The sequence below is a fragment of the Phalacrocorax aristotelis genome, chromosome 1 (genome assembly GCF_949628215.1).
Source record: "Phalacrocorax aristotelis chromosome 1, bGulAri2.1, whole genome shotgun sequence".
In the NCBI taxonomy this organism is placed as follows: Eukaryota; Metazoa; Chordata; class Aves; order Suliformes; family Phalacrocoracidae; genus Phalacrocorax; species Phalacrocorax aristotelis.
The window spans coordinates 105,909,746-105,933,445 of record NC_134276.1 but is presented as its reverse complement, the minus strand read 5'-3'; the positions used below and the strand labels follow the sequence as shown (position 1 = coordinate 105,933,445).

Genomic DNA, 23,700 nt, shown 5'->3' with positions numbered 1-23,700 from the left:
ATGCTGGCTGCCAAAGGCTCATTTGATGTGCCAGGAGTATAAGGCAGAGGTGAAGCCTCTAAGTATCCTGTATGCACCACTGCTAGACAGGATAATGGGCTTGGGTACTTCTGCTCCTGGGCTCTGACCACTTTCAGTGAAAGCAAGCTACGATAGCTTAGACTGAGGGTCTTTGTTAGCTTCAGTTAAATGGAGCCAATCGCCACAGGCATGAGTTATGGCATCATTTCAGGGGGCAGAACAAGTCAGGAGCCTTCACATCAATGAGCCATAGAGGGTGGTATGTTCATCAGCAGTCTCAGCTGCTGGAAAAATGCAGGCTCAGGCTTCCCTAAATCTACATTTCTTTGAGGGTTCCCCTCCCTCCTCCTGCATTCTCATCAAACAGTAATGCTGGAGCCGTACTTCCAGTGTGCAGCAGGTTAAACAATCTTTTGGTCAGGCAGAAATTTTTTGCTTTGTGCCGTGTGACCAAGGTCCGGTGACGTACTTGGCCTTACTCGCCAATCCACAAAAATGCCATGGGATCTGAACACAACGTAGGGCCTGCTACTAGGAAGTTAATGATGTTAGACTTACTAAAGCTTGTCTTTGGCACAGGAAAAAGGTCAGAAACAGAAAAATCTTCTGTTGCTCTAACAAACCTGATAGGAAATTTTTCCTTCCTCCTATCTCCCTTAGAAGTGAGGAAAAAGACTTTTAAAAGTACAACTAGGGTAAACTGGTGGTCTTCTACAAATAATTAATCATATAGTAAGAGAAGCATGACTCTGCACTGGAATCAATTAAACAGCTGGTATAACACAAAAATATACATGGGGTTAATATGCCTTTCTACCATGTTACATTATAGAATTTAGACTTTCTATTTAACAGACTTTTCTTTAGTTCCAGTTCATTCACCCTCCTGTCCTGCTGACTACATACTTAGTCCTACATGCTAAAATCAAAGATTTATTTTTAAAGGTAGTAACTGAAGAAGGAAAAACTAACTGAAGAAGAAAAAGGGTCTTTCCAAACTTTTAACAGAGGTGTGTGAATCAGGTAAGATGCAAACAGCTACGGGCTGCCTAATACCACTCTACTCTCGCACTGAAGATGAGTATACGAAGAAAAGTTAACTATATGACAAGACTTTTAATTCTGACACAAAATGATGGTTTTTCCACTACTGAGTCTAAAATACAACACAACCCAAACACAAAAGCCAATGTAAAAGAAGAGAAGTGAGTGCAACAGCTTCACTGCAGATTCACAAATAATGATAATTATTAGTGCTTTTTCTTCTGAATTACATACTATCTTTAGGGAGTTGCATTCCTAATTACTTCCATTTAAAAATGCTACAATTCAGCTGGTAAATAAATTAACTTGCAACTCCTTAGAAAACCTGACAAAACTATTTAGCCATCAAAACATGGGCTGAAGAACATCTAGTACAATCCAACAAAATGAGCTATCAATGATGGGCTTTTAATTATATTGCTGTTAATTAGCAACGTTAACTGCTTTTATACATACATGTGTACACACGCACGTGCAGGCACACACATATCCAAGCATCAAGAAGAGCAGCATATGCAAACCTTATTGTTCCTCGCCCTTAAAGGAAAGAAAATATTAAAAAAATCACATGGGAGTTGAAAACTACTCATATGACATGAAAACTGCTTTGGGAGACACTTTATTCTCCCACAGATGAGCTTTTCCATTTGTGTAAATATATATTTAGGCTTTAAGAAGGATAAGAAAAAGAGGATACAATGAATTCCACCAAGGACACAATTAGGTGTACGTTATCCACTACACTGCTTGTATTTGCTTCATCTACTGCTTAAGTAACAGCCTAGCAAGACTTTGCGATTTTGTTTTGCAAGGAACAAACAGCATTAGCTGTGCCTGAGGTCTTCCAGTTACTTTTAGAGCTAAAAATTAGACCTCCAAGTGAAGCATAGTTGAAACTACCAGTGTCTACACAGCGAAAACCAGAAGTAGCACGTTCAAGCAACAGATGTAATGACTGCATTCAGGAAAACATTTAACTCCATGTCCATGAAGTGTATCTGAGTAACGTCAAGAAGAAGAAAAGATTTGTTGAATCAAGGCCTGTTACAAGTGTCGTAAACAGCTTTATCTGGGTAAAGAATCACCTAAAACAAAAAGCGGGGATGGAAAGGAATGCAGGGTTTGAGCAACTACCTGGGTAGACAGCTGCATGGTCTTAGTGGAAGTTCAACTATTACTTCCTTATGACTCTATGACTTTGTGCAGCTCATTCCATTTTGAAATGGAAGAAGAAGAATGAAGATCGTATACTCACGAAGATTAAAATGAAGATTATATACTCAGTTTTGTAAGGACACCTCAAATATATTTTAGGAGTAAGTACTTTGAAGACTGCACGGAACTAAAGCCTTCTGGTCTCTCCTTAGAAGTTAGTAATATGGTGGTTTGCTTTTACTTCATGGATGACTACAGGGCTCTCAAATTGGAGAAAGCAGAAAATAAGTGCAAAAAAAGACTGTTATCTTTTTAAAAAATAATCCCATTGGAACTTAGTATGGAATAATTCTTTCTCAGAATACTAGAGATTATTTTACGTGTGTATAAAAATGAATAATCAAAACAAGTATAATCTGGTAATCTTTCTGGCATGTCAATGCAGATGCTGTGCATATGTACATAAAATTGCATCCACAGTTAATAACTATCTGATTTATAAAACAAAACAACCTAATGGAAAAAAATCCGTTAATGATTTTTATTTGGTAGCTGCAGACAGTTGGTTTAAGACAACTGTATTGACCTAACACCACTAAGACAGGAAGAAAACCCCTGGCAATTTCTTGCAAGAAGATCATAAATAATTCACTGAGCTGCTCTATGTCCTCACCTCATACAGACTGCAGCGTATGTGCTAATGATTCTGCAGAATGGCCATTAGGCTTAGAGAGCCTCTGCAACCATGTGAAAAAAAAAAATCCCTCAACTTTCCATATAATGTCATAAAGACAGACCTGTCTTGATTTATCAGCAGAAGGGCCAGAGACACAGAACCAGCTTTATGTGCAATGTCTCCTCAAAATTATTGACGGTTTGCAAAAATCATTAACTGACAGAGTTGGGAGAATGCAAAAAAAAAACCCCAAACTATACAACATAGAAGAAAGTAACAGTTATATCATAAAATCCTTGCATTGTGAGTTACGGGCATCCTGTGAGTGAAACAATTACAGCTGTTAGCGGTACAATTACAGTTGCAACTGTGCAACAGATGAGAATATGATCTACCCTGAACAGAGCACTGGCTGTTTTCTTCATCACCTTGAATTTCAGAAAATCTGCTGATACCAAGCAACATCCATTTGATGGCAGGTTTTCTAATCTTCACTCAGTTTCCACAGATCAGACCTGCTGAATTAACATAAGTGAAAAGGAGCTTGCTTGTGAGTATTTAAGGATGGTTTTATACGTATCTTTATGCGTGTATGTATCTCTCTCTATATACACACACACAAAGAGAAAGAAGTTACTAATAGACACCCACCCAAAATTCAGCTGCAAGAAATTAAATGTTCATCCTGAAAAAGTGACCTTTGGGGCAGAGGTGAGAAGAAAACGCTATTGAGAAGGCTGTTAGAGTGCGGCTGTCAAGTAAAGAGGTATTCTTTCTATTTGAAGCTCTTCCTGTGGAAGTTCTCAGGCTGGATTGAAGCCTTCTAACCTCTCCCTGTACGAAGCAATTTATAAATAGCAAGAAACACGTCATAATCTCTTATCATTTTGTGCTGTACTAAAAAATAGCTCACTGGTGACTGCTAGTACATCTACATATTTTCCTTACCTTTGACCTTTTATTATTTCTGTTTACTTCATTTTCAGGAAGGAGATGACAAGAAAGAGATTTAGGCATAATCCTTACTTTTGTTCCCCCATTTGTGAATTAAAAAGGGGAAGGACAGTGTGTGGAAGCACTAGTCTCCTTTTCAAATACCAATGCGAATCACACAGATGTTGGATCTATACTAGGAAACACGGGTCCCCTCCCGCAACATTACTCTCCTCCTAGGACTGTTGTAAATCAGATTAAAATTCAAGCTTCAACTGCTGACGGCCAAGGTGGAGGGAGGCAGAGGTAGCGATTTTGACAGCTGGCTTAAATTTTAGTAAATGCTTTAAACCTGGTCCTTACTCAAAAGCTTTTCTGCTCTATGGATTGGACAACTCCTCACATTTCCTGACTTCACTCATAGATTTTAATATATTTATTTTTTGAAAGAGCGAGAACGACGCGTTGAAGTAACAAGATACTATTTATCACAAATACTACTGACAGCTAAGTACTTGCTGCTCTTTTCTGTACTGTGACCAAATTATCTCTCTTGTGGGAAAGGGACAAAGATCATCTGCATGACTTTGACCTACTTTAAAGAAAAACGTAGTGATCGTTATAAGAATGCTGTGTGGGTGAAAAGTGGTAAAAACAAAATGGAAAAGAGAAAAAAGGGCACTTGTATGTTTGTCTTAGTCCTTTCAGAGCTCATTTTCTTCAAGGATTTTGAACACCTACAAAACATTAATTTGTTCTTATTCTCAGATTTGGACTGTTGCATGTTGACATGACACCAGTATTGTCACCCCGAAGAAGCAGGTCACCACCTTGTTCACTTGAGCCAAACAAGCAGAAGCACAAACTGGAAAGTCAGGACTATGAAAAGGACAAACCTTCCAGGAAATCAACAAGAATCTGGGCAATTAAAACATCACAAAATATTACAAGCAGCTGCATGTATTAATCTGCCTCCAGGTCCCTTGTTAATACTTTCTCATTCTACAATAAATATCCTTGGTTTTCAGATTTCTTTTTTCCATAAGGGATAGCCTCAAGCAATAAAAAATTACTATCCCAAAAGAATAGTGACTGCAAAAAAAAGTATCTCTTTTCCTTTTTTAACCTCTAACATAGTAGTTTTATTTATAATTAGCAAGTAAACCAATTTTAAAGCACACATTTTTACGCTGTCTGATTCCCTTTTGTATTTCACAGTTCAGCTGAGCACCCATTTGTTTTCCTCTTTTCCTAATTTATGAAGCTACTGCTAACAGTTTTTTGTTAAATCGAAATTTTATCACAGATAAATTGCTTTTAAAGGATGATGAAAAATCAAGTGGACATCTATTGCCAGATTTTGTATCAGTAAGGACAAATTTGTGGAAGTCCAGACCTCGTGATTAAAGACATAAGGAACTTAAGGTCTACCAGTAATGGTGAAGAGAATACGTTTTTCTTCCTGTTATGATACATTTAACACTACTGTAAAGGAGGAAAAATCCCTATTTCACATGAACATGTAAGACACTTCATGCTGTCAAATTCGGGAATGCAGGCACAGCAGTGAGAGATTTCAGTCTCTCCAGGGAAGCAACCATCCCTCTGCATGGAGGAATGCGGCGTGTGTCCTTGCCCGGCTGGAGGGGTTCACTTTCTGTGCCAAAAGCAGAGCATGGGGCCTTTGCAGCACTTAGACTCTGCGCTAAAAGCAACAAAGGTGGCACAGGCCCCCGGGCAGTGCTGCTTTTGCATTTGAGCAGAAAACTGAGGAAACATCCTGTGTGATTTTCATAGTGAAAAAATGACTGTATCTGCTGGAAATTTCAAGCCACAGTGGTCACACGCTGAAATATTTTTTACCTCTCCTCAGTAGTCTGTTGTACACATTCACAAAGATCAGTCATGACCTACCGCTAGCCACTCTTTTAGTACTATCTGTATCACCCCAACCAAAAAGCACTCTGATGCAGTGGACTAAACCATATAATTTCACTCAAACTACAGGGTGGCAGTGTGAAGAAATCCTTTCTCAGGAGAAGGGACACCAAAGATTTCTGTCAAGCTTGTGTATGTGTGGGGGAATAGAGGGGAGGAAGGAATAATCTTTAGTAATAAATATGAGCCTCACAAACAGGAGATTTTTCAAGATGACTGAAATTAAAATATTTAACAATCACAAACTTTAGTGTTACAAGAAAATTGCTAGACTGAACTAGCATGACAAAATTTGGATTGAACACATTCATGTGTCATCTGTGATGATATTTCTACTGCTCTTGGGGAAGAAAACTAATCTGGAAGGCAGAGAGAATGGCTCCCCATGGATGATCCCACGATTTCTGACACTGCTGTACAGCTAGCTCTGTACCTGTTTCCAGGCTCTCTTCATGGAATGAATTAAGACTCCAAACACAAGTAAATATGTCAGACTCCTAAAACAGTCCTAAGAGTATGTCACCTGGCCAGCCTTGACATGTATCCCAATTGCTGTAACGTATGAGCTTATTTTAGTTCCCACTGTAGCAATTTCCATAATCAGTAAACACTGGTGAGATACCAGACATATTTAAACACACTAGGAGGGTGTTGCCTATAATGCTATCTAATGGACATTTGAAGGAAAAGATGAAGGCAAAAAGATGACATTGATCAGTTTTATCTGATCTGAAGAAAAAAACACAATGACAACGTGACACTGAAATAATCTCGACCCTAAAACATACTGATCTAATCTCACTATGTGTTGGAGAGTAACCTCTTCTGAAATAGAAGGCTGTTTGCTCTCAATGGAATCAGCCATTCCTAGATAATTCTAACGAAAAACAAGGGGAAAAACAACCTAAAAAGCAAAAAAAGTTCATATGAAAAGCAATCTTTTACTTTTGAAAATTGGATTTGTCCCATTTAACTTTTCCGAACATTTGCAACCTGACTCAAGCTAGTCACCTGCTATCACACTGAAATCAACAGGAAGACACAGGTACCTACAGAGGGCAAATAATCACCCCTCTCTGTCGTAGAATGGAATGAACAGCTGTACAGAGGTGTCCTCAGTGAATCCAAGGGAGAATATATGTATCAATTTTTAGATATCTGGAGTTTGCTAGGGTAGCTATCGCAGCAAAAAATCTTGATGTCCCCTGCAGTTCTAAAATTGTATGCATGAATTCTTTATTAGCCCCAACTTACAAGAAGCTGTATACTTTAGATAGAGGATTCGACATTTCTATCATGCTTTCCCAAATAAGGTACTCTCTGCGCTACAGGGTACCGTGTCTACTGCCTCCTGCACCTGCCAAAGCGTTGCTGCTAGAAGGGATGACACCTTGATGCAAATGTCAGTTCTGGGTCTCTGGGCCCCACTCCCTCTGCAAGTACCCATTCCCAACACCCTGGACACAGGCAGCACTCACGCAGGCCGATGGGGGGTTGTGTGGGGACTCTTCCCTGGTTCGTGGCATAGCTTTACCTCTTAAGAGTGTGTTACACCAAAGAAAAAGTGATCATTTCAGCTCAAGCAGACCACATGCATGCTGGGAAAACACAGGTTAGGTAAAAGCCATGCAAGTTATATACCTGGTCGTGTGGTGAGTCCTCTGTCTGCAGCTGGGCGGGCATCAACTGGCTCAACTGGGCATGTGCAGAAAAGAAACAAAAAAGCAAATAAAAAATAAACAAAAACCCCCAAAATGATAAAGTCAACTGCTCTTCCGTTGGGCCAGTGCAGGAGAGACATACTGCGTAAACAAAGTTACCAAAGCAACAGCTAGAAAAGATCTGCCTTCAGTTAATCCTGAAGGAAAAGGAAGGGATGGGCACGACTCCAAAAGAAAAGCTTCACAGCTGATCAATTGACAGCTGTCAATTTTACATCATATATCTGGTTACTGCTTAAAGTGAGAAGCCATCAAGATTAAAGAATTTCTGTCAATAAAGTGGAACTATATTCATTATGTGCAACCAGTTGTCTGATCAGAATTGATCGTTCAGGCAGCAAGAACAGACATGATGAGTGAGTTCTTGTGGCCAGTCTTGATCAATGCTGACTTATAAACCCACTGAATCCTGACTCCTTTTCCTTTCAATAGGGATTCTTTACAGCCCTAGCTACACGGTTTGAAAAAAGCAAAGCACATTTTGAAAATACAATCGATACTGCCTTCCAATACGCTCCCATTTGTAGACAGCAAATTTGTCTTCCAATTTTTGAAAGGGAAGCAAAGGAGAAACACCACTTTCTACCCACTTGTGTGTCATACAGAGTTTTAAAACTCTTGTATTACTATACTAATGCTTTACCAGCTGAAACCTAAGGCTGATGGAGCTCACTGGCATTAACAGAAAACAGGATGTGCAGAACTTTTAGAGCTGCCTTGGTTAAGTCCAAACTGAACATACTGGAGAAGTTCATTAAAACATTCAGATTTTACCCACACGCACACTTTTTTTTTGTTTTTCTCTTTTGCTCCAATACTGTTGGCCTTCCTTATCTACCCAACTGCCACTCTCAGAAAGAAATTAAATTCAGAAATAAAATTTTACATTGTAGCTTGGAATCCAGAATTTTTAAAATAGGATATTCAAATTAATTTGAATTTCAGGATTCAAGTATGAACCTTCTAATCAGCAGTAAGAGAGCCACAATAACATAGGAAACCTGACAAAAGTACAGTTTTGAATCGTGAACTGTTCACTGTATTTGGCATCAGAAAATCACACTGCTCTTATGATACTGCTGACTTAAGCAAGGGGACTGCCCATCTTCTTAGAGGTCTGTGTCACTTGCTCAGTGTTCCTATGGGTTTGATAAACAACTGCCATGCTTGTAAGTGAGAGCCCTTGTGGCACCCATGCCCTTTGTACACGGGAGATGACTGCAATAGCTCCTGCCGCCAGAAAAAAAAGCAGTAAGTCAGCTTTATAGTAGCCGTGGACTAAGAACGCACCTGCACATCTGACTTGCTTGTGTTTCCAGAAGGGCAAAATTTTCACAGAGCTTGCTGGTCTGGTGCTGCAGAGACAAGCCATCAAACCACCTTCCTTCACAGCAGTTCAAGTGGCACTAGCAGACCATGTAATTGCTTTCCTTACAAAGCGCTATACAAAAACCAATTTCCCTCCTTAACTAAAAACTACTATTTTGAGTATTTTCCTATTTAAGTCTTCTGCTAGGTTTTCCAATATTGTCGGCCCCAGCCCTCAGGCAGGTCAGCAGTAATTTTCAGTGGAAAGGACTGAAGGGAAGAAACAACCAAGGACCAACATTACCAAAACTGCTCCTGCAGAACCCTCCTCTGTCACCCTGGCCCCCGCACCTCCTCCCTAGAAGCCTGATGGGTTTTATTTCCCTTTCTCTCCCCACTCTGTAACCCTACATTTCCATAGCTACTGCAACTGAGAGAGCAGGTTGTGGCTAGCAATAGAACTGGGAGTAGGTGAAGGGACAAAAGGAGAGAGGAAGTTTCTGTTGTACAGTAGCACGGACCTCACCTCAGGGCAATGCAGTGTTTGTGGAGTTAGGTGAAAGTATTAATAATGAATAATTCTTCTTGCCATCTATAGTTCTGAGAGCACTTTGAAAGCTCGGAGCCCAGGGTCTTGCAAAGCAGATTGTAATTCCAGGCACCTCAGTGTAACGCACCCCAGGCAGCACGATACAAAGAAAGGCTGGCTTCTGGAGAACCCTGAGCTGCCACCTTTTGAATTTCAGTTGCATTTTAAAACCTGCTTGCTCCTGCCTTGGTACCGATGTGTGCACGAACAGCAGTTAACTCTGAAAAATCTTGTCCGTGGGCTTCCTCATTGCCTGCCCCACTGGACCACACCACCTCCTAGTTTAAATAGTTTAAACCTATTACAGTATTTATCAATAGTCAAAACTCTTAAGATGTGCTATGTATTACTATAAAAACTGCATTCCGTTTGATGCTCCAGAATCATATTTCTCTTGAACACACTTCCATGTGCACAGAAGTACACAGAATTAGGACCCAAAATTTATTTTCCAAACAGCCTCACAGAACTAAATTGGTAGATACCTGCTTACGCTGACTATGCAGGCTTCATACAGGGTACTCATCCCACCTTATATCTAATGCTAATACATCTCAGAAGAGGGAGAGAGAATGTGGTAGCTTCTCTTTTCAAAAATAAAAGAAAGGTGAATCAAAAAGCCCAAAAGCTGGTATAAAGCAGCAGGCAAGGAGAGCTATGTGATGCTCACCTAGTAACAACAGTGTTGGAGGGAGTAACTGGCCAGGTCATAAGGATAATGCAGTATATTCACAAAAATCTCACTTTAGAGAAATACTTTGTCACTAAGGCTAAGTGTGACCGCACAGTAAAATACAAAGGGTAAAACACTAAACCCAGTTAGTCATCGGCAAAACGCCCAGGGACCTTGGCAGTGTCAGAGCTTCACAGCTGTTGGGGTTTTGCCCCCACCTCTGAGGATGTGTTTTCATTGTTAAAATACAATTTCCTGACAGTTTGGTGGTGCCTTCTGCAGTGTCCTCAGAGAGCATTTTTCGTTGACCTAATTTGTGTTGCAATACGCTAGACATACGTTCAGCTATTCAGGCTGTGTAGCGTATTACCCGGTGCGGTGCATTGGATTCATGTCTGTGGACATTTACTGGGAAACTACCTCAGGGAAACAACAAGGAAGGAAATACTTTCAGAGAATACTGAGCCACCCTAGACTTTCAAGGTCTTTTTATTTTTAGACTGTTTTTCACTCATTCATCATAAAAAGCAATTTTAGTAAAATAAACTCTGCATAAACCCCATCCTTTTACCTAAACATGCAGTTTAGATTGAGAAAATTTCAAATGGAGTTATGAAGCCTTGAGATTATATGGCAACGTACCAATCCAATACATTATTAATATCTCTGCATGAAACCTGAGATTAGATCATGGCCATGGAAGAAAACAGGCATGGGAACTAGTGACAAATTTAAGGTATTTTTGGTAGTATTTTAACTTCATCACTTGTATGCAGAATACTGGATACTTTGAAACTAAGACTTACTGGCTGCATTTCCTTCCGCTTTTTCCACACCCACATTTTGGTTTAAGCATTGCCTGAATGGTTCATTAAAAACAAGTCCTGTCGCTGTGGCTGTGCTGGAGGGGGTGGGATCCTAACCCAGCCAGCTCCAGGATCTGTTTAGCTGCCTCTCAGATGTCAACGACCCCATTAGAAATTTGTTTTGACAGTAAAGCAAATTTGTAATGAGGTAAATGATTTACCTGGTGTGCCTGCTCAGGACTGAAGAAAACTATTGCTTATACAGTGCAACAGCTCTTTGCAGTGAGGAAGTTGAGACTCTCATTCTACCTAGAAACCCACCTGCACAGGGCGAGCTGTTAGCACTCTGAATCTGTGTTCAGCTGAGTTTTAAAAAAGTTGACTTCAGCTTTCAAACTAGTCCAAAACAGTATCAACAACTGAACTTGTGACTTGCCTGCCATCTGAAACTCCTCTGGTAGTCTCTGATAAATCTGGTGGACCCACTGCTCAGCAGATTTCCCAGGTACCAGGCTGTTCACATAGAACATGCTGTGGTTTTCTTGATGGTGCTGAGTATCTTCAGCCCTCACCCAAGTAAATGGGAGATGAGATGCTCAGTTCTCTGACCTTTGCTGGCATGCTTGGCATCTCCCAGCAGCAAGAGATGCTGACAGTCACTAAGACTGCAATAGTTAGTCACTCTACAGTATCTGAGATTTCTCTAGCCATGATTTCTGAAACTACACTTTTTTGATCAATGGTTATTTGTTAAGAAACAGCAGTAACTTGCTCAGTACTGCATAAAATAGAAAAACCTCTCTCCATAAGGGGAACTTATTGCATGAAAAACAGACTATGCAAAAAGACCTTTAGTGAAAAGGGAGAGGGAAAAAAAGAGGAGAAAATTGTGTCAATTGTTATTTACTTCTTGCTACTTCCAAAGCATGTTATAACAAGACAGACACACGTTTTTGGAAGACATTTAGACAAAGCCTGGAATTAGACCATAGCCACAGAAGAAAACAGGCATGGGAAGCGAGGACAAATGGCACAGTTAGTCCTGGGTTTCCGGAACAAAGATGTGGGAGACAAACACAAAGGAAAAAGATGGGGCTGTGAAATCCCCCTTTGATACTATGGGCAAAGGCACAGACAGGGTATCTAAAGAGAGAAAGAAGGTATTGTAGGCATGATCACATTGACAGCATCATGGTCTGGGTAGATGACAGAGAAGTATAATGGGAAACAAGGAGGACTTGGAAGAGGTTTAAGTCATCAAACAATTTCTATTTCTAACTGTGCAGACTTAAATGCTAATAATGGTTGGCCTAAAAGAACAGTTTGCCACAGTAACTTCATGATGAATTCAGTCCTGGTATCAAAAAAACCCAACCCTTAACTGCCAACAACTTACAGGCATGAAAGTTGAAAGATGTTCCCACAGTAAACATTAAGAAGTGCTGCAACAAACCATGTAGTGCATTCAAATGCAGTTTTCATAATTAAACAGTGTATTATTCAAGGCAGAAGAGTTTTTGTTTCTTATTTGCTGTCAAACATTTTAAAAGGAGAACCATGCTCAATATACTTGCCAATGGGAATTCAGTGTCACATTGAAGTATGTACCTTTCATTATTAAATTCTGGGCTTAGTCAGGTTTCTGAAGGAAAAAAAGGCTTGTGTGATTAAACTGTGGGCATGTCTGGGTGCATCTGTGTACCTAATAACTTCTGAACTTGGTGACTGAAATCCATACAGTTTGAAAGCTGGGAGGACAAACTTCAAAAGTAATTGATTTTCCCCCTCCAAGTTTCATGAAAGCAGGCAGAGGGTATAGAAATTGATGCCCTTATGCCTCAACTATGGAAAAAAACTGCAGCGAGAGCTCTATTGGAAAATTCCTGCAGGAGAGACACCACCAGCTGGACTGTGGCCTGCTCCTGGCAGACAGCCTTGACACATGCACTATAGGAGGTACAGCTGATTCCCCAGGAAATTGAAGTTTAGCCTGCCAGTCTGGTCAACCGTTTGTACTACTTATCAGCACCTGACGCAATCCAGCCAGATGCTCTTGGCCGCTCAGCAGATCACTTGGCTGCAAGTGCCCTCCAGACACGTCTGGAGTCCTTGTCACCATCTCCCATCCTCTGGTTCTTGCTCCTGGCCAGTCTACTTAGTTTACTCTAGCTCTCTCTGCTCTTTTTCTTGACTCCCTGGCGGTCTGATTTTAGCCCCACTCCTGAACACCCTTCTCCTCTTCCCCTCAAATTTGGTACACTTCTGCCTCATGGGTTTGTTGACCTTCACTCCAATCCTAGCCATGTCTTTTCTTTTGCTTGACCTTAGGCTTCTCTGTCTCCTGGGGATGACCCACCTTGACCACAAAACTGGTTCTGACTCCACTGATTTCACCTGGCACCAACACTAGACCTTGCAAATCCGTGTTCACACACCATGTTTCATCTCCCAAGCACCCAGCTGCCCACAGTCACTCACACATCATGCTGGAGTGAGACTAACTGTGTAAGGTGGGTCTCAAAACTCATTCTAAAAGCAGGTATAGCCTAAGACAGTGGTTTCAAAAGACTGCTGGAGTATGTTGAAGTCTGTGCAGTTCAGCTACAAATCACAGATCCACAAAACACAAATTTGCCTGAAAAAAGTCTTCTGTAGATCCAGCCTCTGTGAATCTACTGCTGCTTTGCAGTAACAAACTTCCACTATTAGGATTAACTTAGCACTGAGTTGAACTGATAAAGGAAAACAAACACAATAGGAGGAACTTGAATGACATGATCGAAGTCCCTCAGGTTTCTGATTAATTGGCTCTGGAACCTAAGTAAACTACCAATTCCAGATTATACATAAATTATTAAAGTATTATGCAGTCACTTCAATAAATTAGTGCATGAGCAACATAAAATACCCGTCAGGAAAAATGTTTTCACTAGGCAGTTGCACTGCTGAGTATGCAGGAACATTTCTGCAGTACCTTCCAGAAAACCAGTGCAGGGGGAAATAAAAATCAACTCTCATGCTAGGATTGTGCTGGATCTGTAATCATGTTCACATCAGCAAATAAAAAAACTCTTCCTTAACTAAAACACTCCCTCAATCATGGCACAAATCTAACAACTTATCTAACTCCCTTAGCTCATTGTCACCTATTTTATAAGACTGTCGCTCATGATTTGCTGGAACACCAAAATTTGTTGGGTGTCTGAATTCCAAATTCTAATCAGGATTTTCTGTTCCATCAAAGAGACATAGCTGACACGGCAGACCAGTTCTAAACTTAGATTTGAGAGCTTCTATCCTGCTTACATCAGAAAGATGTCAATTCTCAGGGAACAACATGAAGAGAGAGCACAAAGCTCAATTCGGAATATTCTGCGGTTTCTGCCCCTATTGTACATACCTTCATTTTCAGTATTGGCTGGAACAGAGTCAACACCAAAGGGATGCCATGGCTGAAGGTCATCTAGGCTGAACTCTCCATCCACTGGAAGAAGTTCAACTGTGGTCTTAGTTTCCGTCAATGAAGGCATGAGAGCATCATTTCCATAGCTGATTCTGGGTTCGCTGATCATATTGGCCAAAACATCATCAGAATAGTTTTGCTCTTTCTGAAGTAATTCATCTGCAAGGAAATTTCAACACAGAAACTATCTGAAGGAGCCGGCATTTCTGAGGACCTATTTCCAATGCTATTAAAGTAATAATTTACTGTCATGAGATTCTGTTTTCTTCTGATAAAGAAAAACCATAAAAGCTTGGAATAGTCAAAACTCTGTGAAAAGCACTGCTGCGAAGTAAGGCATTTTTTGGAAACATCAACCAGAATTGTTCAATACCATTTCCTACCCACATTTCTACCACATAACCGATCGCAGGTCTGTGCTTTACAAGTCCCTGGACTCCTCCCCACCACTTTTAAAAGAAACACAAATCAATTCTCTTCAACTCAACATGTTGCCATAAGTCAACACACAAGGAGTCCACAGGAAGGAACACCTTCTTTATTCCCCCTTCCTCTTAAATGCTCACTATCAAAGCTCACCGTGGCACTTAAATTCTACATCACCGCAACAGTTACTGTATTAAATTTGGCTTACTATAATGCACTGAATCTGAAGAACCATTTGTTCTTTTAACATATACAACTTTGCCAAAATACCAAAGCTGCGCTTCGCTAAAAATCCAAGTGGTAATAGGTATCTGTAGGCAAATTATTTTACAAGAAACCAGGGCCTAAAGCTGTGCAATACTGCTAGGCTGGGTTTTTCTGGAGTTAAGCAAAGTGAGAACAACCGAAGCACTTTTCAGCTCCATCAGGTATATAGGACAGACTGTCCAACTCAGTGTTAAAAGTAAGCTTAGAGGTTGTGTGCGCTTCTTTATTCCAACTCCCTTCTCCCACTGATGTTCACCCACACTTGATCTTCCCCTTCACTGCTATTTTGTTTGTAGGAGCAACACACTACTTGCAGGTACTTTGAGAGAACTTGGTGGAGAAGAGCACATTCAAGTAAGCACGCAATTTGAATGAAGAAAATAACTAACCGCTAATAATGCATCAATGTAATTGGTACGCACCATTACAGTTCAGAATCAAAGACTGTAAAGGTTACTCAAGTGCTTGCACACATGAGGGCACACATATGAGCTGATGATACAAAAGCTTTTATTAAGACTGGCTTCTCTTTTCACTTCATTAAGGACCCCCTGACTGTCACTGCTTCACGCCCACATCTGCAACCTGTAGCGATTCAGGGACAGGAATCCCCATTCTATTTGACAGACCCTTTATGTCACTCTGTAGGGGCTCACTTATTTTCCTATATAATCAGTGAGAAAGTGCATCTACATTTCTACACACAGCAGAGCTTTATAGCCCTCAGTAAAATCTTTTGAATGTTATTTGCCTCCCAACCTTATATTGTGCTGTACCACCACAGAAGTACACTGTACCCATGCAGCAGCCCTCAGTAAGTATCCCCAGCAAGTCAGAAGCATTAGAGCTGGCACTGCTTCATCAGCTGCCTTTATAAACAATGATGTAGTAGGACTCTGCTCTGTAATATGTCTCTGTAATAAAGACTCCCTCTTAGTGAGACAGTTGATGCAACCCTCTGCCACCCCATTACGCACCAAATTCAGAACATCAAAACTAAAACAAAAAATTGTAACCCTGGCCCTGGGGCAAATATGGGTCTTGAATCTTGTAAAATGATGTTTTAAAGCAAATTTTCCTGTTTAAACAGCAATTGCTTTAGTAGACAGTAAGCCTAATGCGTATACAAAATTTAATTCAGTGATTTAATTTGTTCATTAGGAGGACTTACTAGGACAGTATAGAAAGCCTACATAACACTGAACTGTTTCTCCCTTTGCGGTCATGCTACTGAAAACAGTATTATTTTATAAGATACCTAATAAATCTTCAGCATGGAAGGCAAGTCCAATTTTTGTCTCCCCACTGCACTTAGACTAACCCTTTATCAAATTAAAGCGTCTCCTTGTATCAGAGGAGACGCAGATGAAGCACCTCAATACTCTGAGCAGACACCGTATCACATGACAGATACTAATTTTCATTAGCTAGGGATGAAGAGGCTTCACAGAAAAGGACCTGGATATTAGCGGCCTGAGAGAGAAGCCTGGCGTTCAAGTGCCCTGCAGGGAGCCACGGGTGATACCAGCCGTGCATGTTATTTACCAAGTCATCATGAACCACAGGGAAGTGAGTATTACAGTGCTGCTGAGCATCCTAGTGCCTGCAAGCCTTTTGGACGCAGGAATGAGAAGGATTGCTGTTTTGGGGTGCAGCTCCCCATGTTCTCATTGTCCCCCCCATCCCCAGGGGATCGTGTGGGGCAGCTGCAGAGAGCTGTAGCCCAGGCAGTGGCGGCCAGGAGCTGTGCCCCAGTTGCCCCTTTTCTCTGGGTGGTGCTGATCTTCCACAACTCCTATGCCTTCCCCACTGCTGATGCACTCTGTTTTCTGCAGACAGCTCCTGCCCTTGGAGAAGGACAAATGGTTCACGAGAATAAGGAGCAGAGGGAAAAGGACCTGGCCTCCAGCAGCGAAGGAAGGGCACCAGGGCTGGGACTGGGCCTGGGGGGAGGCCACGGTGCAGGCATGGCTGGGCCCACCAGGCTGACAGCGAGGGGCACCTGACTCCCATCACGATACTCCAAATCCCTAGAGGCTGGCAGGGATGCATACACAAAGTTTCTCTCTCTCTACACTACCCAACTGGGAGCACGTCATCGCTGGCGCTTGCAGGCTCCATTGTTTCCCATTCAGCTGCGGCACACAGCACGGACATTAACTGACCTGCACAATAGCTCAAGTGAGGCGGACAGATACTACAACCAACAGATTATGATCGCATCCATTTCACAAGCAAGGAAACAATGGCCAAAATGAATCAAGCCCATCTGACATGATGAATCAGACACTGAACGACAATGAGAAATTGGAAGTTCCTGGCTTAGAAACTGTGCTGGAGTCCATCAGACTGAGGCAGCTGTGTCTGCATTGACTAAATTATTTGCAAACAATTGTTTCAATCTCTGAACTGCTAAAAAAGTTTGCCCTAGGATTTCCAGTTATCAAGACTGGCTGGCCAAGTCCAAGATCAATTTTTCAGTGCTGATTTTGTTCAGAGTATTGATGGCTAGTTGAATCATCAGTTACGCTAATAGAAAGCCATATAGCCTCGTTGTTACCCATCCAGAGTATTCCCTCCCTTTATCACAACTGCCAGCTCAATTCCCCCACCCTGCAGAAGACAATTCCCCTAAATAAGCAGGGAGTACAGACACAGCTGGAGGCTAGGATGTGCATTCAAGACTGTTTCAGGGGTTTTCTTTGTGTGGTGAATATCTTCATTATTAGGTGCTGAAAATAGAGATTCTAGGCTGCTCTTCAAAATTTCATCTCCTGTCAAACCAACAGGACAAAAACCCCATGACAATCTTCCTATAATAAGACTTTTTGTTGCTGTTGTTGCTTGGCTCATTATCTCCTTGTAGCGTTCTGCTAAGTCCCTCCATCGAGGAGGATGTTGAAACTTTTTGTCGTTCTGAGAACATGTGCTCAAAAGCGACCATGACCTTGGGAAAAACCCACAGTCACCTGGGATCTCAATCCTCCCAGCAGCTCTGGATGTAGTGTAGGGACGCACAATTACTGCTTCTCCTTCAGGCACCCAAACCCTGTCTTTATCAGGATGAGACCCAGGCTCACTTCTGGTACTTCAATAAAACACTTCTGGGAATTATCATCAGGTCTAAGGAAGTTTTACTCATTCTTGGACTCGCTGCAGGCATTTCCCCATGGGTACTGGGTAGTAGCAGTAGTCTATCAACCTAGATGTTGTTGTTGAGTAGCAGTAGTAGTAGTACGTACTACTCAACAACAGCATCTAGAAAAACTGAAGTGAAATATGTTTGGGGAATTAGATAAAATAGAAGGGTAGTACCACTACAACCTCCTTTCAAATCCATTCTCTTATCCTGCAGGGACACATATAGAGCCAAAAGCGAAGAAGCAGCAGAGGAAAAGAAATAAAACTTATCACAAAATCTGCTGGTGGACACCGGATTGTTAGAAGCTATTTGTCCACAATGCCCCTAGACCACACTTCTTACAAGGCTTTGCAAAAAGCACTGTACCAGCGAAGATACCATGACAAATCCCGACAGAGGTGATGGAGTCTTGCAGTGGCAAAAACCATGCTATTTTGTGACTTTATCTAGGTTTTATTGGCATACAGTATTTGTTTCCAGTGTTACTCTGGGGCATACACACCCCAGTCCCCACCTGGCATAGCTATAATAACAGAAATCTCATGTGGAACAGCTCCACTTGCTGCCCCAAAATGCCAGCAATCCAATAGTTATCTTTCAAACCATCATTTTTATTTAGTTCATAGTTCATGATTTAAAATTTCCAAAAGTAATCATAATATTTGTTTGTTGTGTTTTCTCTTCAAGGAGCCTATCTGCCAGATGAAAAGCTCTGCTATGACTATCATGTGCAAGACTTCTGAGTTTACTTGAAAAGCAGCTTTAAAATTGACAATTGTAATTTTGAAAGTTCTATAAAGCAATTTAACGTCTTGAACCAGATGAGAAACAAAGTGCACTGAAAAAACCTCTTCTAAATACTAATTAAAGACACCATCAAGTTACCTGCCAGTTTTGACCCAACACCAAACTTTCTTTGTAGAACAACATTGACATGAGATAATATATATTAAGTCAACAAATACAGGTTTGGGAACCAGCTCAAATAAATTGATACAAATGCAGAGTCCTACTGCCTCATATTCATCATCTTACCAGTCATCATTCAGTCTGAACTGAACATATGTTCTTCCCAAGGTTACAGTTGCTTTTAAACATGTGCTTTCAAAATGACAAAATTAAGAAGTGTCAGCAACCTCCTTATTCTTCTTAATGGCAGAAATTAGAGTGCTTGAGTCACAGCAATTGTTTCATTTGCACGTGCACACATATTATACCAATTTGAATACAGTTTAAATCATGCAAATGCTGCATGTCACTATTAGGGTTCACTAAGAACATTTACACAATCATTTATAACAGTGCATGTGATAAGAGGTAACGGGTTTAGATGCAGTTGTCTGTTTGCCCTACTTTAGGGGCTAATTATATATGCCATAGTTCATAATCTTCAACACAAGCATGTGCCCAAAGGAGTTGCACTGATGTAATGCAGTCAGGTTTTAACTAAATTTGAATGTCTGTATCTTGTCAGCTGTATGAATCAAAACTCCCCAAACTGGTAAATATGAAAACAAGACCTCCTCAAAGGCTTTGCCTTGGTGAATACTTTGAAACAAAACAAACCCAAAACATTATTTACCTGAATATCTGCATTTATATTAGTGCTTACAAAAACTGACAGCACGCTTGTAACCCAGTTATGCTAGCAGCACAAACTTGATGCAAATGAACAGACATATTTCACATTCAGGAAGCACATATATTTCCCCACAAGTCATTTCTACTGAGACATGTAGTAAATAAGCGTTTATATAGGGAACTCAAAAATACAAAGTATTAGTAGCACAAGTGTTTTAGGAAGGTCCAAAGGGCTTTCTGCACCTGTGATGAATGCAAATTCTAATGGAGTCAGAAAGGTAGTTCAGTCACTTGTATATCCTGTGGATTTCATATATTTAATTTATTGCATCAAGTAGGAGTCCCTCCTCTGAGGCGAAAGGAGAGAATATACCAGAAAATACCATGGGTATTTCCTCCAGCCTCTGCCCAAGTCAGAGGAAATTTCAAGCATGTGCTTAAATTTAATCACACTGTAGTCTGTGCCTAACCACAAGGAGTTAAGCTCCACTGAATTTCAAGCATATTGTTATTCTAAGGTGTTTTGCTGAATCAAATATAAGATTATAATGCTACATACTACTAGGTGTCATAATTATAACATTATCAAGCTGCAAAACACAATTACGTGGTATTCAGCGTTGAACTAATTTGTAGAGTACAAGTCAAGTATAATTTAGAGAACAACTCTGATGAGAACTTTATCGGAAGTGACCTGCCTACTGGAATGTGTGAGTGGCTTTCTTGCCTGCATGCTTTGAAGATGATGATAAGAGAGTGATCTGCTAGATCTGTGAAATACTGGAAATGAGCCCAACCTATAATGCTCAGACCCCTATTGACAGAGAAATGTGACCACCCCATCAGATTTAAGCTGCTTCTCTTCTCCTGGTTAGCCTGTGAAATTACACCACAGGTGGCCTTATCTGGAAGCTTTTACAGTGCAGTATGTCTCTCTCTCAGGGTTAAACTGAGACTGAAAGAGCAAGAACCATGGAAATTAGTATTTCATAGTTCTTACTTCCTGTCCTTCAGAGACATCACCACTAGGACAAGAATAAGTAGCAGCAGTAGTTTTTCAGATTTCAGAAATTTCTTATGTGTATGAAAATCTTGTTCAATAAGGTGAAACAACTTTTCCTTTTTCAAGTTCTCAGAAAACGAACATTTAAGGTATTATAAAACAGCTGACTGAAGAAGTTTTTCCTAGAAGTTAGTAGAAGAATAACCACCCCATAGCCTTAGACAATACCCTGTTCCCTAAGAACCAAACTTCAGAAGAAATACACCTCTGAACTTAAGAATAGCTGCAATATTTAGAACATACTAAAAAGAACATGTTTCTAACACATTTTTAAAAAAATCACAACTTTATCACTTTCATTTCTTTCCCATTTCTTGCTGCTTCTGCTCTTTCAGCATATGTGAATTTCAATGTTTCCCAAATCCCATCATAAAAACAACACAAGTGAGTCTCCTCCTCTAAGCAAGTACATGTAATAATGTTTCAGTTACATTTGCCTTGCAGACTATTTAACTTAAATTAAAAATAAACCCAAGGATGTTTAACTTAGATATAGAGCAATTGTCCTTTTGCAGGTAGATCCCGTTATAACAAGTTTTCTGGTAGTGAACAGTGTTCAAAGCACAAGCAAGCTTGGAAGATCCAATTGAGGAAAACATTTATTACCATGTAGTGATTAATTTCAATATGACCTAGGTGACTTGTTCATTAGGGATGGACTTCAGCACAAATCCAAGTTTTGTACATGGCTATGCAATTGCAGAGACCTTTGAGCAAAGGTTCATGAGAATTTCCACATCACTTCATCGAGGAAGAACCAGAATCATCCTCTCCCATTTTTACAGCCTGCTCTGGAGCTCAAGGTCTTGAAATTTTGTCTGATTTTGTAAGAAGGCTGCTATGACACTCTTTACCTTCAATGAAAGAATATTGTAATTACTACAGACCCTTAGCTACCTGACAGCTACATGAATTAGTTATTAGCTAAAATTAAGTATCAATATATGGCTATAGATGTGTGCACATTTATCATTTTTTTAAATATTTATCAGCAAGTCATCTGATTAATGACTGCATTTCCCCTTCAGTTCAAAGCCGAAAGTATTAAAGGAAGTTTATGAGATAAAGTCAGTCCAAAACCAGAAGCTTGTGTGATCTCCAAAAAAGTTATTAAATAGAAATTAAAGACCCTGCTCTTCCCTTTCACAGCTTCAAGCCTTTTTGCCCATTTCTGTCTCCTTCCCTTCCTCTCATCCCCTCCGCATTCAATTTAGTTAAATTAATAATATTGTCTCAGAAAAATGATTCACCATTCATAGCCTCAGAAGCTCTGGATTAAAATGCAGAAAAATCCTATTTCCACGTTGTGGCTCTCTTTTAGGTAAAAACTTGAAATGAAACATAGTTTTTTGTACTAGCATGTGGAAAGTTCCTCTCCAGGTAAGATGACGGCAACCTGACATTAAGGTAGACAAGGAAATATTAAAAAATCTTGGGGAAAAAATTGAATTGAAACTCTATACTGCAATCAGAACAGACATTGTATGTCATCATCCTCATCCACATAAGGCACTGTGACAAATTCCCCAGGTTTAAATTTAACTCCACATTTAATTCCAAATTAACATATCATTAAGTGCTTCAAAATAGGCTGAAGAGTCTAAATTGTAACAAATAAACAGCCCCCCACAATCATCCCTGACATTTCTGCCAGATGAATCAACATTCATTATTCCCCCTTAGTCTTGTGTGAAGGAGAAAAAGGCAAGTACATTTCCAACCTAAATAAGTAGGCTGTAAGGCTTATAAGTGAAACTGTCCTGCAAAAAAGCATTTATATGAGAAATGGCTCTGGAATTTTATTGTCTTATTTTCTGAAAATAATTATTTACTTTATTTATTTATAAATTATTTATCGGTCTTATTTACTGATAAAAATGATCAGAATTATTTGCCACACTTATAATACACAGTAAAACTCAGAACTGCAGTAGAACCTGAAACTCTACTAGTTTCTAACACCTGAAAAAAGTCAGTTACCCATCATTTTCTATAAACACTTCTGAAGAGTATGAATTCCACAACAATTTTTGATGTGTACTGAACTCAGAGGCAGCTTGGGAATCACTAAATAATCCATAAAAATATTGAAATCTGAACATTTATTTGTTGCACCTGATTCCCTTGGTCAAAGAGAGTATTTTCATTTTGACTCACTTGTAACAGTTTAAATCAGAACTCACGAAAACTGAACTGTGCAGCACCTGCTCCAGATAAAATATATTCTGCCTATTTATTAACTGCAGTTTTAGCACGTGATAGGCCAAATGTATCCTGAGTTGTCCCAGTATTCTAAAGAGATGCATTTGTTAAATTTAACAAATGTATCCATTAAGTGGGAAATGACCTATTCTGATGGCTTTTACGCCATTTTTTTCATATGCACAACCTAATAGCAGGAAGCAGAACAGTGAAAGGACTGGAACTCCGCCTAGGTAGCACTATTCAGGAAAATGCATTTTTCGATTAAATTGGGCATATGAAAACCACACAGCGGGAGAAAGCTGCGCTGATGAAAGATTGCTTCATTTGTAATCCCACATGCATGGGAACCATTAGGAGATAACTGAAACATTTCCATCAATCCTGCTGTTCTGCAAAACCAAACATCCTCAGTAATTCCCCTCCCTTTTTATCCCACTAGTAAGAGCTTGCCTAGCAGGAATTGGTCAGATACTCTTGGCCATAATAAGCACCCATGAATTTTCACTCTGCACATCTGAAGAGGAAGTTATGCTTGAGTAAAGCAAAACTTAGCACATCGTTGCATTACAGACATATTTAGCCCTCCCCCTCAGGATACCTGCCCACAGTGATGCATTTCAGGCTTCAGTGTTTGCATTCCCCTGGAAAACAATCCCAGAGACTGCTCTGGGAATGACGACTGACGTGCT

General features: G+C 40.2%; 1 protein-coding gene across 4 annotated transcripts in view; it reads right to left on the bottom strand.

Annotated features, from left to right (window-relative positions):
• The window catches only part of APP (amyloid beta precursor protein), a 225,120-nt gene that overhangs the window by 15,748 nt on the left and 185,672 nt on the right, over positions 1–23,700 (bottom strand). For 2 of the 4 annotated variants that reach the window (XM_075101477.1, XM_075101493.1), the window contains 2 exons: positions 14,265–14,486; positions 7,409–7,462 (listed from right to left, as the gene is read on the bottom strand). In XM_075101477.1, coding sequence (XP_074957578.1) covers positions 7,409–7,462; positions 14,265–14,486 — 276 coding nt within the window. The remainder of the gene's footprint in view (positions 1–7,408; positions 7,463–14,264; positions 14,487–23,700) is intronic. The other 2 variants (XM_075101486.1, XM_075101500.1) reach the window with 1 other exon arrangement.